The 16,482-nt window shown below is 36.9% G+C and overlaps 1 protein-coding gene across 4 annotated transcripts; it reads left to right on the top strand.

Moving 5' to 3' along the window:
- Positions 1-4,057: 4,057 nt before the first annotated feature.
- LOC132159652 (extracellular matrix protein 2-like) lies at positions 4,058-16,482 on the top strand. Of its 4 annotated transcripts, XM_059569226.1 has the most exons (11): positions 4,058-4,299; positions 4,832-4,913; positions 6,711-6,969; positions 10,026-10,214; positions 10,336-11,058; positions 11,268-11,383; positions 12,501-12,636; positions 12,798-12,955; positions 13,263-13,402; positions 13,722-14,048; positions 15,597-16,482. In XM_059569226.1, the coding sequence occupies exons 3-11, from the start codon at positions 6,720-6,722 to the stop codon at positions 15,763-15,765; spliced, it is 2,208 nt and encodes a 735-aa protein (XP_059425209.1). In that variant the 5' UTR covers positions 4,058-4,299; positions 4,832-4,913; positions 6,711-6,719; the 3' UTR covers positions 15,766-16,482. The 4 variants fall into 4 exon arrangements, with proteins under 4 accessions (XP_059425209.1, XP_059425208.1, XP_059425207.1 ...); XM_059569225.1 differs by lacking the exon at positions 4,832-4,913 and having other exon boundaries at positions 4,059-4,299; XM_059569224.1 differs by lacking the exons at positions 4,058-4,299; positions 4,832-4,913 and adding an exon at positions 5,403-5,474.

Below are 16,482 nucleotides of genomic sequence, written 5' to 3'. Positions count from 1 at the left end.
AACTTGCAGAATAGCTTTTGTTCCTCTTTTATAAGTGGCCATGGATAAAAGCATCTGCTAAATGCATACATGTAAATTCAAAAGTCTTCTGAAGTAATATTCATTTCATTATTCATTGACCATTGAGGCAGTAACTTGAAAACTGGATCAACCTAATTCATTAATGAGTACATCAGATCAGTTTCATAAATTAGATCGATTCATTGAGTAGATCTAACTCAGTTATACTGAGAAAGAATCCAGAATATTCCACAGAAATACACAGCCATTTAACTATTCCTTTAATACAACAAGTGTTTTTTAATAATTAGTTGAGTTGAAGACATTTAATAGGCATGCCTTCAGGACTCTAAACCACAGAAGAGAAGATTGAATACACAGAACCATTTAAAACTGACAGTAAATAATAAAATAAAAGAAGAAAAAATGTTTCCATCTCTTGCAAAACCACTAAATACAGTTAGAAAGTATACCCTTACTTACCCTCTCCCTTAATTACATATTAAACATGTAAAGGTACTAAGTATGTTGAAGTAAGTAATTACGACATCTAATTAAATCGCTCTTAAATTTTACTCCTCATTTGTCTGCATTTCAAACTAGGTAATTAAAAACATATGATAATTCACACCATGTTCCTACAATCAACCAACAAAGACGTCAGAAAATCCCTTAGACAAACCCATCAGACTTTCCAGAAATTTTTTCCCAATTGCCACATAACACAGTTGGGAAATGCTGTCGGTTACACCATTAACTTGATGTTTCCTCTGGTAAACACCGAGACTTTCTCTAAAAGAATATCTCGAAACCTGTCTGAATTTGTGATTGCGATGTTCCTTACATCCTTGTGAAGACTAAACACTGTTATGTTCTTAGAGCGCGGCATTTACATTTTTGCATATGTTTATTTTTACACGTTTACGCATTGATTCAGGTCAGTCGATGAGTTTTGTAATAAGTATTTACTCACAATGAATATATTCTTTCCAGTATTTCTTGCACACATTTAGCACAGATTAAATTCATTTTGTTCAAATAGGCTCTTATGCAAAACCTTTTTTGTTGTTGTTGTATGCTTTTACAAATCTTATTTTTGCTTGCTTTTTACGTGAAAGATTTTGAATCTGTTTAAGAAAACTAGCGTATAATTAAAGCATTTGCCAAGAGTTTTTAACCCCCACCCCCCAATAAATACTGTAATAAGTTCATGAAGCATTTTCTGTCAACGTGTTAACCTAAAACATTTAACAGTTATTTAAAAGACACCACCACTGTTTTCGGTAAACGTGACAGAGGTCTGACCAAAGGTTTCAAGTCTTCTTTGAACTAAGCCATTAATTTAGCATCCATTTCACAACCCAACCATTATTTGAACTCTATACCTCTATTGTCTGATCCTGGAGCGACACGTTATACTCCCCACGGATCTCTGTCAACAGTTATTAAAACACCAGACAGGACAACCAGAGTCTCTGGGCCTTTTCAGAGGCCAATACAGGATTGTTTGAAAACCTAACCAGAGAAATCTGAAAAGCTGCAATCCTCAGACTCCAAGTACATTTTCGGAAACATTGGAGTTGAATATTCAATCATTATTTAATTTACACCAAGGTTTGTTAACAGTAGATCACCCAAAACTGAATTGTTAATCGAAATGCCTCGAGGGTGAATTCGAGGTACCCAGCAAAAAGGAAAGAAACACAAAACCGCTGACTACACACATGCCACTGCTGAGTGCTTTAGCTCTATTGCAAAACATAAAATCTTCCATTATGTTAAAAGTTCCATAAGGAAATATACTGAACCAGATGCTGAAGCAAACCGACATTAACGCAGTGGAAAGAGATGTCTGAACGCAACGAAAAAACATTATCGTGGTGCAAGGCATGTGTGTGAAATAGTCTTCTGGGTCTCAAAGTACATCTCAAATGGTCCTTGAAATTATACAGACCATTCTAACCAAATGGAATTCATCTGTGGAAAAAGTGATGTTTTTTAAAGACATTCTAAATTCAACATCCTCTGGTGAGTTTCTTCAAGAAAAGAACGTTGTGTTGGTTGGGTCTACAACCAAACAGAACTAGAAGAACGTCCAATCCTCGTAACTCACCAAAATGTGAACAGTAAGTATGGAAATGCATGAGGAAGAGTAGGTAGGGAGGGACTTGAAGTCGAAAAGTGGTTTTTTGTAGGACATGGGATTGTCTTGCTAGTGTCATCTGCAAAGGAAAGCCATTTCAGAGGCGGAGCAAGTACATTTATTTTGAAGATGGTATTTTTCCTTTGGATTCAAGTACACTAATGAATCATGCACAATTAAGACAAGGAAAATGTATAAAGAAAGTTGAAGTATAAAGAACAGTGGCAGCTGTTCATTCCAGCTGGCTGAGTCACTAAGCTCCGGTCATTACCTGATGGCAAGTCAAAACATCCTACGGTGCTGAAACATCTTACACCATTCATTGCACACTACAGTTAAACTCTCGTTTGATCTACGTCTCATAAAACTCATCTATTTATAGTTCTGTCGCTAACATGCACATTACAACTCATAGGTTACTTACACTGGATGAGATGTCGCAAGGAACGACAAAACATTCGCTCGTGTAAGAGTGATATCAGCTTTAATCAAAGGCTGGATGTGTTTGCAATTTAGCATCTCAGAAAATCTGGAGGTTGTTTAATTCTGAAAGCTCTGGAAAATGTCTAAAACTCATCTGTTCATCCGCTAGTTTGTCTGCGCTTAACCTGAGAATAAACAAGTATGGAGTAATTTCTGCTCATTAAAGACTATGCAGGGTTTCTTCAAGGTTATTTACAAAATGTCAAACTTTTAAGTGCATAAACTGTATTTGCACCAGTTTTAAACTTTTAATACTTTCATTCATAAACAACAAGTTAAATTTAATTGGCTGTCTGATTTGACAAATCTTCATGACGAATTGCTATTAAACTTGAGTTTAACACATTTGTCTACAGACAATGAATCAGACCTTCTTGTCACAACAAACAAACAGTTTGTTTATTTGTCAAATGATCTAAAATATAAAACGTTAATGTGATAAAGGACTAAAATAACAATGGCGTATCTGTTGGGAGAGTGAAATATTTCTAACAGTAAAAATACACTAACTAGTTCGGAACACAATCTTCACTTTAATCTTGTTTTCTTAAATCTTTTACACAACAGTTAGGTCACCCTTATGAAACAAAAATATATTGCAGTATATTGGAAAATATCATGTAATATATTAGGCATATATTCTTATATATATTTATTTTTTCCAATATATTGCAATATATTGAAAGCGGCAATCATTTGTATATTTTGCAATATATTATGTAATATATGTATCATCAATATATTATTAAATGTATTCAAATATATAATATATTAGAAAATAAAAAGGGAAAATAATATATTACAATATATCACAATATATTTTAAGAAATATATTGGTAAATATATTTTCCTTTCGTAAGGGCACGCAAAGCACGACTAGCTTCCTTTAGAAACATTGTCATTGGCAGAGGAAAGATATACAAACTAATTGGCCAGATTTTGTCTAAATCTTAAGTTATCAGCTTCTGTTTTTATTGTATATTATACAGACACTAATTGCCTTAATATATCCTTCAAGAGTTTGGTTTCTTTAAATAATAGACCACAGAAGAAAACTTTTGAGCATACCAATCTAATTATAGCACATGGCTGCTTGACCACGACCCCTCCATACTAAACTGGAAGACGAGAAAGCAGAGATTTTTCTTCTCGGCTCAACATGCCCACCCTCTGAAATGGGAGATGGGGCCGTCTTATTGGGCAGTAGGGGGCTGACTTGAAGACCCATCCAGAAAAGCTTGAAAACCAGTCCAGACGTCCTCTGATCAGCTTATTCAAGCAACACTATGTGCATTTACAGCCCATTTTCTGCACTTACACAATGTTTTTACAGAGACCTTAATGACAAGCCAGATGCTACCTCTTTGTTTGAGTACTGTACCCTTCCTAGCCTAGTAATTAGGTCACACAAAATCACCAAGTTCTTTCGCCTGAGAGAGGCAGTATCTTGTCACGACCCTCATTTGACTGAAACTTTCAGAGACAGAACTGGAGAAGTTCTGCTCGAGCAAGTCCCGACTAAACGCTAGAGCAGCCCCTGTCTGTTTTTGACATTTATCAGCGTCCTTGCTGCGGAGCAGACGCACACACACTTCTTGCGTTGCTGGCAAATCCCACAGCTTTTGCGGAAAGAGCGGAAATATTTGGCCTCACAAAACCGCCCGAAACCAGTGGTAACGTACAAACCAATCTCTCCTCTCTTTCAGCTCTCACCCTCAGTAATGTCGTAAAACACTTTTTGTATAACACAATATTTATAATTGTTTGCTTTTTCCATCTGCGGGGTGCATGTCACATTTTTACGGGTTTATAGATTAAAACTTCTCATTGCATGCAGTTTGGAACTTTCTTCGCTAAACATTTGAGACGTTTGCAGATGGAGTGACGACAAATGTTTTTGGAAATAGGTGCTGAGTGCTTTGAATGCTGAGGCGCTAGCGTACAGCTGCAGGACTGTGAAAGTGCTTATGTCTTTACTGTACCTGGTTTTCATTACAGCGTTGAGAGAGAGGGACCCCATATCATGCACCCCCCGCTAGGATGTTTTTACTCATGGCAGTATATTTCAGCCCTCTCGTTCTCTGTCTAAGCTGTGGGTTTTATTGATTCTTTCCATCTGAGCCTGGTCATCCTACAGAGCTTAATTAAAACGTTTTCCCCCTCGTTTTTTTCTTTGCTTCATCTAACTGTATGACTTTGCCTCAGGGTCGTACTGACGCTTGTAGACGCCCCCTGCACTCATATCAGCATTGCTCAGCTGTTGATTTTATTCTGGTTTCCCATTACTGTAAGTCAGGGTAACCGGTGTCGTCATCTTTTCCACGTCTGGCTTGGACTTTTCTGCAAGATATTCAAACTTTGTTATGCAAGTAACAGATCTGTACAAAAACATAGTTTCTGCAGCATGTAAGCTAAAAATCTCTAAAACAGGAGGCATGATGCACTGATATATTTTCAAATAAAATACGATGGAATGGTAACAAACGCTTTGCTGTATAAAACTACAAACCTGTATTTCTGAATTACGAATTTATTAGTTTAAGTCTTGTGAATTGACATAAAAAAAACCTATTCACCGAAATAAGATTTAAACTAATAATTTCTTACCATGTGAAACAATGTAAAGAGTTCCCATTAAATTTCCACTTAAACTAATAACCAATAATTTAAAGGGATAGTTCGCCAAAAAAATGAAGTTGTTGAATAAAGTTGAATAAAGAAACTCATGTTTCTGGGCGTTGCTGTCTATGCAGGATCAGAAAGCTCTCGGATTTCATCCAAATCAAAAATATCTTAATTTGTGTTTTGAAGATGAATCAAAGTCTTATGGGTTTGGAACTTTATGATGGTGAGTAATTAATGACAGAATTTTCATTTTTGGGTGAACTATACCTTTAAATGTAATCATTTGTTTGCAATTCATAAGTTTAAATATATATAAATATATATATATAATTTAAACTAAAAACAATTCCATTACCATTCCACTAAAAATTTAATTAAGAAACTGCTACCAGCTTTTTGTTTTGAACACAATGTAAAGAGTTCATGTTACTATTCTACTAATAATTGAAATTTTCATTTAAAATAATAAGCATTCCACTAATAAACTAATAATTTGATTTCAATTTGGAAACTGCCACCAGATTTAAATTTGCAGCATGTAGAGTTTGTTTCTATTCTGATAATAATTACATTTTAACATTAAATAACCACTTCAATAGTAATTTAAATTGAAACTAATACTTTGATCACAACTCAAAAATTGCTATCAGGTTTAACATGTTAAAAAACAGCATAAAGAGATTCCATTACCATTCTGCATATTGAAATGCAATGATCCCGGTTAATAACTCAATCTCAAACTGGATTCACTGAACCAAAAAACATCTCTTTCAGACATTTGACTGAAAGAACTGACGCATATAGGATTTTAATGATGTTGCTACATCATCCAAAACCTTTTTCAGCCAAGTCTTGCAAATTATATTTAAGTTCTAAATGACTGTTGTAATGAGCTGAATTGTGGCTGCAACAAACTGAACTGACTGAATTGACCATAAACACTATTAATAAAACATGAAACAACCCAATGAACAGCAATATGTGCGCACATATGTCTCTATTGGAACGTTTGAGATCATTTAATATGGCACACTGGAATATCTTGAGTCAATGATGTGGAGCCAAACATTTACACAAACTTTTCTAAAAACGTAATTTGCTCAAATGAGCTGTAGTTCCCATCACTACAATCCTAAATGTCATCAAGACCAAGTCTGTTCTTACTAAAAGTGGTGCTTTGATTGTTACATTTGAACACAATACTTAAAACCTCCTGCAGTCCTCTAAACACCACCCGTCACACATCCAAATAACAGTTTTACTCCTTACTCATACAGTAAAGGTGTTAAAGGCTACTATTCCATCAAAGCTGTCTGGCTCTCCAGGGTCAAGCTTTTAAAGGCTGGATCACCTGTGATGCCGTAACTTATCATTATGGAAATATGTACGCTGACAGTATACATTAACAGAGTTATATGAGGAACACGTAGGGCTGAAATGCCTCTGTTTTATCCCACAGGTTTCAGCCATGAGACTAAACCTGATTCTGGCACTGTCATTCCTCGCCTGTCTGAACTTCAGCCTCGCAAATGATCAGAGACGTCCCTTGGCAAGAGATAGAAGACGAGGTGTTGGACCAAAACGAGCACGAAAACAGACATCTAATACCGCATTGCAGCAGGGAAGGACAGCAGAAAGCAATGCACAAGATGGATCTATTTTCATTGAGTCCTACAAGAATACAAAGGAGCCAAAGCCAAACTACGAAGTGACTGCAGGTCAGTGTAAAGAAAGTTACAATTCGTCAACTTAGAAACTATTCATAATTTAAATAGGAACATTCTACAAAAAGTTGAATAATGACCAGTGGGTGTATCTTTTACTGCTAAAACGTACTTTTTAAACATAAAAATCAACGTAACAACTGTGAGTGTATATATTGAAATTTAACTGACTTGCCTTATATATTGTGCAACTGAACAACAAAAATCAACAAAAGCATGACCTATCATTCAACCAGCAGTATTATATTCATCAGTGTACAGTAGATGCCAATGAAGTCTATTATAAGCGAAGGGTAAGCAAACAGCTTTTTTGTATACAAGATCTTTTTTTTTTTAAATACAGTAGATGCTGTGAAAGCATGATCATTCCTTCAACAGGCTGAAAAAAAGTAATACAAATTCAAGTATACATTGAGAGCCTTCAAACTGCCTTCTAGCTTAGGGTCACATTGGTTAGTTTATATGCTATAGTACATGACCATTCTGCCCAAGGTGGTAACAGTCAGTTCTGAACACGGACCACATGATTATACACTGACAACATGTGACAGTGTGAATGTGCAATTCCATAAAAAACAAACATCCACTTGCACCACAGCGAAAACACAGATGGTGCAGACCGTTCTCATCCCAAGGCGTCATGTACTGACCCTTTTGACATTTCGTCAACATCCTACGCACATGGCACCCTCTAGCGTCAATATTAGAAGCAGATAAAAATGGGCCAGAAGGCGCCTCCTAGCGTTAACCCTAACCCTAACCCTAACCTTAACCCATAATCTGTGTCTCATATTGACGCTAGAGGGTGCCATATGCGTAGGATGTTGACGAAATGTCAAGAGGGTCAGTATATGACGCCTTGGGATGAGAATGCGTTGGATGGTGCCACCAGCTTTCACTGGTAAAAACAACACACTTTAAGTGTCTTTAGCATTAGAGTCAATAAAAGATCTGTAATAAATTCTTAGCCTAAGAAGTGCGAGTGAAAAACAAAACATATGTTGTCAGTAAGAACCCAGAAAACAACAGAAAGAAACACTTCTTCCCAGTAGACTCATTTTACTACTGTATTACTAGCATGTGTAAACCATTGACTACTAATGGCTCGTTTCCACTGAGCGGTATGGTTCGGTACAGTACAGTACAGTATGCAATAATTTCCGTTTCCACTGTCAGAAGTTGTGAATGGTACCAAAATAGCGAACCGTAGCATATCACTTCTTTTGTACCCTTCTGTTGGGGTACCCAAAGGGTACCAAAAGGGTGGAGCTAAACTCACAGCAGAATGTTGATTGGTTGACTAGAATCGTCACTCTTTTTGTGATACAAGGGGATAAAGCTTCTCCTTCACTCGTTCCGCTCTGCTGTGTGTTGGGCCTATTTATATCAGAGTGTGCAAACACAAAACCATATAACCATGTATTTTATAATTTTATATTTTCACACAGACAATAGCCATTTCTCAATATGCGTTCTTGTGAAATGTCATTGCCCAAAACCCAACGTAATTTTCTAAATTGTAGATATTGTGTCATGGAATTTAGTTTGAAGAGTTTTTCAGGTGAGAATGTAATTGTTTAAGACTCATATCTGTGGTTTATTCATGAAGATAGCTCCTATTTGAAAATCTGCTATGCCGATTTCAGAGCTCTAGGTGATCACCGGGCACTCAGTGCTCATATATCCGACAAGAGCAGACGAAGCTCGGCTACTCCTTCTGACATTTGCCACTTGCTCTAATGCCTCTGTAGTGAATAAACATGAGATACAATTTGTTTTGTTGGCTGTATTTAACAGGCATTCAAGGTCTCATGAATCTATTATTTGTTTCTGGTCATAATCATTTTGGCTAAGCACAAAGTTATGTTTAACTTTTATATTTACTTTTAATTTAATTTATTTTGTAGAACAGCGCTGACTTTGTAGCATACGTTTGGCTGATCCGTTTGCTTTTGTCTTTATTTCCTCTTATTTAAGCTTCTTATACTTCGTACTTATACTTTTATAATGGCTATTACTGTTCATTAAAACTGACATTTAACAAAAAGAGGCAGTGTTGTGCTTATTGTCGCGATTCATCGTCAATCGCGACTTTCCGGCATATACCACGCCTACCAAGTATGGGTACTATTGGCAGTGGAAATGCAAGCCTGATCCCTACATGAGAATGTAGATGTCAAAAAGCTACTACTCTATATGCCAAATGGGAAACAGTGTTGCGATAAACTGCCAAATCTACATAGCCATTTTAACAGCCAGATTATCATACTGGAGGACAACAAAGCCATATGGTGATTAACAGGCGTTAGTTTACAAAATCGGCTAACATTCCTATAAATGCAAAATACGGATTCTGTTGTCAATCAGTAGCAATAAGTTTTAATCATTATTTGAAAAATAATTAATCAGATCAATATAGAAAGTGGCAGTCTTGAGACATTTTCAAGGTATCGTAATGAAACTAAAATTTAATCAGAACAATTCATTGCTCTGAATTTATGCTTAAGCTATGAGTTTTTTTCTTCTTTTGAACACAAAAGATATTTTGAAGAATGTTGGTAACCAAACAGTTAATGGTAGCCATTGGATTCCATTGTATTTTTAAAGTCCGAGAGCTTTCTGAACCTGCATAGACAGCAACAGAATTGACATGTTCAAGGCCCAGAAATGTAGTAAGGACATCGTTAAAATAATCCACGCGACATCAGTGGTTCAACTGTAATTTTTTGTATTTCCGTAGCTTCATAAAATTACGGTTGAACCACTGATGTTACATAGACTATTTTAACAAGGTCCTTTGCACCTTTCTGGGCCTTAAATATGGTAGTTGTTTCACTGTCTATATGCAGGGTCACAAAGCCCTCAGATTTGTTTTCTGAAGATGAACGAAGGTCTTACAGGTTTGGAACGACATGAGGGCGAGTAATTAATGACAGAATTTACATTGTTGGGTGAACTACCCCTTTAAGCAAAGCTAATTTTATTCTCCTGAAAGGTTGTATATTGATCACATTTTTACATTTCCTTCTTTTTTTGTATAATTATTCCAGCAAAATCAGAGCACTGTATATTTCGAGGCATCACCATGTATGATAAAACGGTGTGGTCGCCAAAGCCATGCGTGAACTGCCTATGTTCCAGCGGTGAGGTGGTCTGCGACCAAATACTTTGTCCCGCCTTGCGGTGCCAACTCAAATTTCAACCAATCGGAGAGTGCTGCCCAATTTGCATTGACCCAGGTTTGTAAAAGCAGCAGTGTTGAAGTTGAACCAAAGCATGGCATTAGAACCACCAGTTTATTTTATATATAAATTATGTTTAATTTCTCCATGTTTAAACTCAAAATTGTCACATTTTTAGTTGTCGATGCCCCTGACTTTTCCGGTGACCCTCCTTCTCCCATCGATCTTGGCGATCCCTATACTGAAATATCACAAAGCCAGAGAGATAAGAAAGAAAGACTAAAACAGGATGAAGAGGAACGGATTCGCAAAAAAGACGCTGAACGCAAGCAGAGGAAGAAGCAGAAGAAAGAAGAAGCTGAGAGACAGAAAAAGTTAAAAGAGGCGAAAGAAGCCCGAGAAAAAGAGGAGGAGCTAAGGAGGCTACGAGAGGAGGAAGAGGAGAGAGCAGCAGCGGAAGAGAGGAAAAGAAGGATGGAAGAACAGCAAAGGGTTGAGGAGGACAGGGCTCGAAGACTGGAGATGGAGCAAAGAGAGATGATAAGAGCACTGGAAGAAGTAGCCGAACGTGCCAAGGAAGGACTCCGCGGAGATGAGGCCGCTGAAGATGAGGACATGGTTTGGTTGAGGGGGGACGTTTTCCAAATGCCACCAGTGCCACCAACAAGAGCAGCAAATTCTCCTTCTCTCTTAGCTCTTCAAGAGCCAACTGAACCGGTCGAGGATGACCGTGAACTGGGCGAAGAGGAAACAGATGTAGTCGAGGAAGATTCTGAGATGGTTACAACATTGCTGCCTCCAGGTTGTTCGATCTCTGACGTCACTGTCACCTGTGAAAATGCTAAACTGACGGGTATACCTCCACTGTCCATCCCTGAGCTCAAATCACTCAGCCTACAGGGTGAGGAATACCACATCCCTGTATAATCCCCTTGACAGCTCGGAAAGAGATACAGGCGCTGCATTGGAACTTAGATCACTTACCTAAGACACATGCAAAAAATTTTATCAAAATCAGTGCATACACCAGTATTTACACAATCCACGTACATGTATACAGATCCCAGTGAGGCTAATTTTGACAACTTGTCATGCATTCTGAAATTACAGGCAATGAAATCAAAACCATCCCTGCTGGAGCATTCAATGGCATCCCCAACTTGGAGTGGATAGACTTGGGGAAAAACAAGATTGTGTCATCTGGCATAGACCCACAAACATTTAAAGTAAGTTCAAAATACTAGTTTACCACATACTGCAAATAACGAACACATGAACATCCTTTTTGGCAAAAGAAACATTGTGACCACCCAAATGATCCAACTGCAATTTTCGTGTTTGTTTGTTGTTGTTTTTTTTAAATGCCACACATGTGGTGCGATACTCTTATGGCTGTGGTGCAAAAAATGTGTTCATGCCAGTTAATCGCATCAGACTTTGTGTGAAAATATCTTAAAGGACCCCAAAACATGTGAATAATGTCTTGATGTGATCTGTGAGAATGAAATCTTGTTGCACTGTTGTTGGAATTAAAGTCTGCTTAATGTAGACGGATAATAAGAAGTGTAAATAATCTTACTGTCGACATGAAATGGACCCATTCTGAGTATAAATTTGCTCAATTAGACTGACATGAACATACATTTTTTTTAAGGATCATGCAGTATTCTGGAAATTGAGATAATGTACTTTCCCCTGCTGCCCCTTTGTTCAGAAATTCATATGAATTACTTCATGTCTTCCAGCTGAACTTTAGGTGAATTAAACAAGCAAACGTTTCTTCCATAACGGTTTAAAGCCATGCAAAAACAGTACCATCTGCAAACCTAACAGTGATGAGCTCCGACAATTTGCTCTGTTCGTAGCCATATGGCTTTTACAGAAGTCGCAAATCCTACTCTAATACACTATACCAACTTGTACCTGACATTTGTAGTCATGCTTTTTTTGCACAGACTTTCATATAAAAACAAAATTCCATGGCATGTGTTCAAGAGAAACAACAGAGGGTATGTTATGCTAGTCTTTCCTATTTTCGCTGGGCTCTAACCAGTAGAACTATGCCCATCATATGAACAAATGGCAAAGTATTGAAAAATATGTAATATTTATACAGTACCCAGAATGTGTCAATTCATCAGAAAGGTCGGAGTTACGATTAGATATACAATAAAGACATAGATTTGGCATATGGATACGTGTCACTAACAAAAGACAAGTATCCAAAGCATTGGCAGAAAGTGGAAAACTTTCACTGAAGGATTCGAAAGCATATTGTATGTGACCTTTATTTTTCACACCTAAAGATTAATGACGTGATTTTTATGTAACTTTCTTTTAAAGGGTCTTAAATTCCTGTCTCGACTGTACATGGATGGAAACCTTCTGGAACAAATTCCCTCTGAGCTCCCATCAACACTCCAGGAGCTCAAGATAAATGAGAACAATCTAAAAGAAATTGAGGAAAACAGCTTTGAAGGTAAAAGAGTTACACAAAATTGCTATGTATAAAAGGTAAGCATAATTAAAACTATAAGATGCTGACATTTAGTCAACTAATACTAGCATGAAATGTTCCTTACCTAATGTTGTACTATGAAAGCACAATATTTTCACAAACTGCTTCATAATTCCTGGAAGGTCTCAGCAGTCTGGTTACTTTGGAAATGGAGGGGAACTTGCTCAGTGAAGGTAACGTGAATCCACAGGCCTTTACGCCCCTCAAAGAGCTGACTTACCTTCGTCTAGGCAGAAACCATTTCCGTACCATTCCTCAGGGCCTACCTGCATCTCTACTGGTGAGTTTCGAAATGAAGAACTACTTCTCGAGTCAAAGAACATCAAGAAATCAAGATTGCTGTCAAACAATCATGTTCATTTAACTGCATCCAAGTTTGTGGGCTATAAACCAGCACTGGTTTACAGTACCTTTGGGAAACCAGTGGCACTTTATCAGCAATTATGACAAAACGACCCCACAACTTTACCACAAAGTAATCTGAAGCTGCTCAAGTAAAATTTAATTGCATTCTCAAGTAACAACAGTTTCTGTATATTTTATTCAATAAAGCAAACAGTTTACTTCATACTCTCTTTGACTTTTAGGAGTTGTACCTCGAAAACAATCTGATTGAAGACATCTCTGAAACGGCATTCAACCACACCACAAACATCAACGTCGTTGTGCTAAGACATAATAAATTAGACGAGTCAAGCATTGCACCTTTAGCCTGGATTAATCACAGGTGTGTGTTCTCAAAAAGGTTAACAATGAAACCATAGTTTAAGCAAATATTGCTCACTTTTGTTTATAAAAAAGTTAATTTTGCATAAAGAATGGAAATTGAAGTAGCAGACATTTGGTTCAATTAATTTTTGGTGGTTAGTAAATATGTTTTTGCACTGAAAGATTGCATGCTAAAGTGGTACAACAGTTTAGCGCAATAGCTTTTTGGAAGAACTGAAAGGTGGTTGCATTTTACAAAAGTAAAAAAAACCCTTTCTGGATTTCCGCGTTTTTTTTAAACACATGAACACTTAGCCTTTTCTCACTGTATCTAAAAGGAACCTGGAATCTGTAGATCTCTCGCACAACAACTTCTACCTGGTTCCATCCTTCCTTCCAAAGTCGCTGGTTCACCTGGTGCTGGCTGGGAATCAGATCGAACGCATTCCAGGATACGTGTTCGCACACATGGAGCCTGGCCTGGAGTACCTCTACCTCTCTTACAACAAGCTGGACGGTGATGCTATTGAGCCAGAGTCCTTCTTTGGCACCTTCAACACTATGACCGAACTCTGTCTAGACCATAACCAGCTTACGTCAATTCCGATGGGAATTAATGAGATGACAGGGTTACATTTCCTACGACTTAACAACAACAAAATAAGGTACACTGCTTGCCTCCTGCAAAGAGTAATGAGTTTGTCATAATTTCCTGTGAAGCAGTGGTCTATGACTTTGAGTAATATCTTAGATTTATATAGCACTTGACAATTTACATAGCTTCAAAGCAACTTATTTATTTAATGTATCTTGAAAAAGAAGTTTATTTTCCTTTCCAATTGCCAAATGTTTTTTTTTTAATTCAAAGGGATAGTTCATCCAAAAATTAAGATTACCTCATGAATTACTCACCTTCAAGCAATCCTAGGTGTGTATGACTTTTTTCCCAATCAGAATTACATTTTAAAATGTCCTGGCTCTTTATAATGGCAGTGAATGGGTATTTTTTTCATTAGTCCAAAGGAAGTCCAATAAAGTGCATCCATCCAAAAAAGTGCCTAACATGGCTCGGGGGTGAATAAAGACCTCCTGAAGTGAATTGATGCATTTGTGTAAGAAAAATATCTATATTTAAAACTTATTAAACCATAATCTCAAGATTTCACTGACTATCATACTCATGTTCAGCGAGTCTAGCGGGTGATGTAGGCATACAAAAAGCTCAGCGGAGAATATGCTAGTCTCACGAGAACCAAGTTTTGTTTACAGCAAAGGAAAAATTCCTCTTGGATCATACTGAAATCCTCCAATATTTTTGTTTACAAATCCTCCTAATTCATGAATATTTGTTTTGTTTTGCTCTCTCCTCTGTGCTTCTGCATTCGTAACTTCTCACCAGAGCTTGAGCTACACCTTCATCCTACATCATCCACTGGACATCACTCTCTTGTGAATGCACATGTGACAGCGGAAGCTAGAGATTATTGTTTATAAAGTTTTAAATACGGATATTTTTCTTACTCAAATGCATCGTTTTGCTTTAGAAGGCCCTTATTCAGCCCCCGGAGCTCTTTTTATAATGGATGGATGCACTGTTTTGGACTTCTATTGGACCATTGAATATCAGCAGCCATTCACTGCCATTATAAATATAATTCCAACTGTATTTTGAAAGAATCTGAAAGAATAAAATCATATGCACCTAGGACATCTTGAGGGTGAGTAAATCATGGTCTATTTCTTATTTTTGGGTGAACTATCCCTTTAAGGTTCATGAATATAAATAAAATAACTACTTCCCAACGTGGTAAGAACAAGAAACTTAATACAAGAGTAGGGGTGCAGGCCAATAATCAGTTTTGGCCAATAAATACTATTATCTGCACAAACATCGGACATTGGCCAGTTATTTAGAAACTGCCGCTATAATAAGGCTGACTAAATCCTGTCAATCAAATGGTTGGAAAAAGGTTGTGTGTGAAGAAAAGTTTTTGTGTGGTATAATTCAAATTAATTATCATTAATTTGAAACAAGGTATAAAAAGCAGAAGCACCAAACTATCAGTATCAGCAGATGTTAATCTTAAGAAACGGTATCAGTGCAGAAATTTTGTATTGATGCACCCCAATTTAAGATACATTTTCTGAAAATATAGATTGTTTTTGTGATGTATGCAAATCTTTGAGATCCTGAGTGTTTTTTTGTCCAACAGGCACATATCAGAAGATGCCATCTGTGACCCCTTGAATGACAATGACTCTCATCTAGTTGCCCTTCGCCTCGAAAACAATTTCCTTGACCCCCGGAAAATCCCACCAACGGCTTTCTCCTGCGTCCGCTCCTACTCTAGTGTTGTTTTAAAGCCTCAGAGGATTAAGTAACTGCAATCTTGTGTTCCATTATTATAAACCACTAAAGACCGTAAACATAAACCTAAAGTTGATACCTGTGAAAAGTGCAGTTATCATGAAAATATAACTTTTTTTGTCCCAAAAAAGAGAAATTGTCCCAAAAATGTCATTGATTCTCTAATTAGCATGCTTATGCTTCGGTCTTGTTTGATAAACTTCCATTTATAAGGCAGATAAGACTGAACATGATCACCAGCTCAATGCTCATAGCAGAACGCTGTCATTGTTCGCGCCTGTCTAGACGTGTCTTTGTAAGATGCATGAATCAGCTGTATAACAGTTCAACAGGAAAAAGTAGCAGACTATAACTTTGTATTCTATGTTGGGATGTATCTTATTCTTGTCATAACAGTATTAAGTTTGTCTGTCGTAGTGAAGAAAAACAGAATGCATGACTTTTTAAAAGTGTTTATAAAAGCAAGCAGCCAAAATCAACATGCTTACATAATGGATTTTTTTTTTTTTTTACTAAGGCAGGACCAATAAAGGACGTTTACTACTGAGAGAACTGTGATGCATGATTGAAAGATATCTACATGGTTCAAGTTTTGTATTTGCCTAGTTTAGAATTGAGTGGGAAAACCAAAACAGCTTCAATTAAACATTTTCCTATGTATTTTTCTTTTCACGTAATCACTTATTTTATCCAGATGTTAGAGTTAAATTAAACTTATCATATAAACAGAT

Source organism: Carassius carassius, chromosome 16 (genome assembly GCF_963082965.1).
Source record: "Carassius carassius chromosome 16, fCarCar2.1, whole genome shotgun sequence".
Taxonomy (NCBI): Eukaryota; Metazoa; Chordata; class Actinopteri; order Cypriniformes; family Cyprinidae; genus Carassius; species Carassius carassius.
This window is presented reverse-complemented; position numbering and strand designations above follow the sequence as displayed.

Coding starts and splice junctions, on each gene's coding strand:
- LOC132159652 (XM_059569224.1), top strand. Junction 11,384..12,500: donor TAGACCCACAAACATTTAAA/GTAAGTTCAAAA, acceptor TTTCTTTTAAAG/GGTCTTAAATTCCTGTCTCG. Junction 12,956..13,262: donor GCCTACCTGCATCTCTACTG/GTGAGTTTCGAA, acceptor TTTGACTTTTAG/GAGTTGTACCTCGAAAACAA.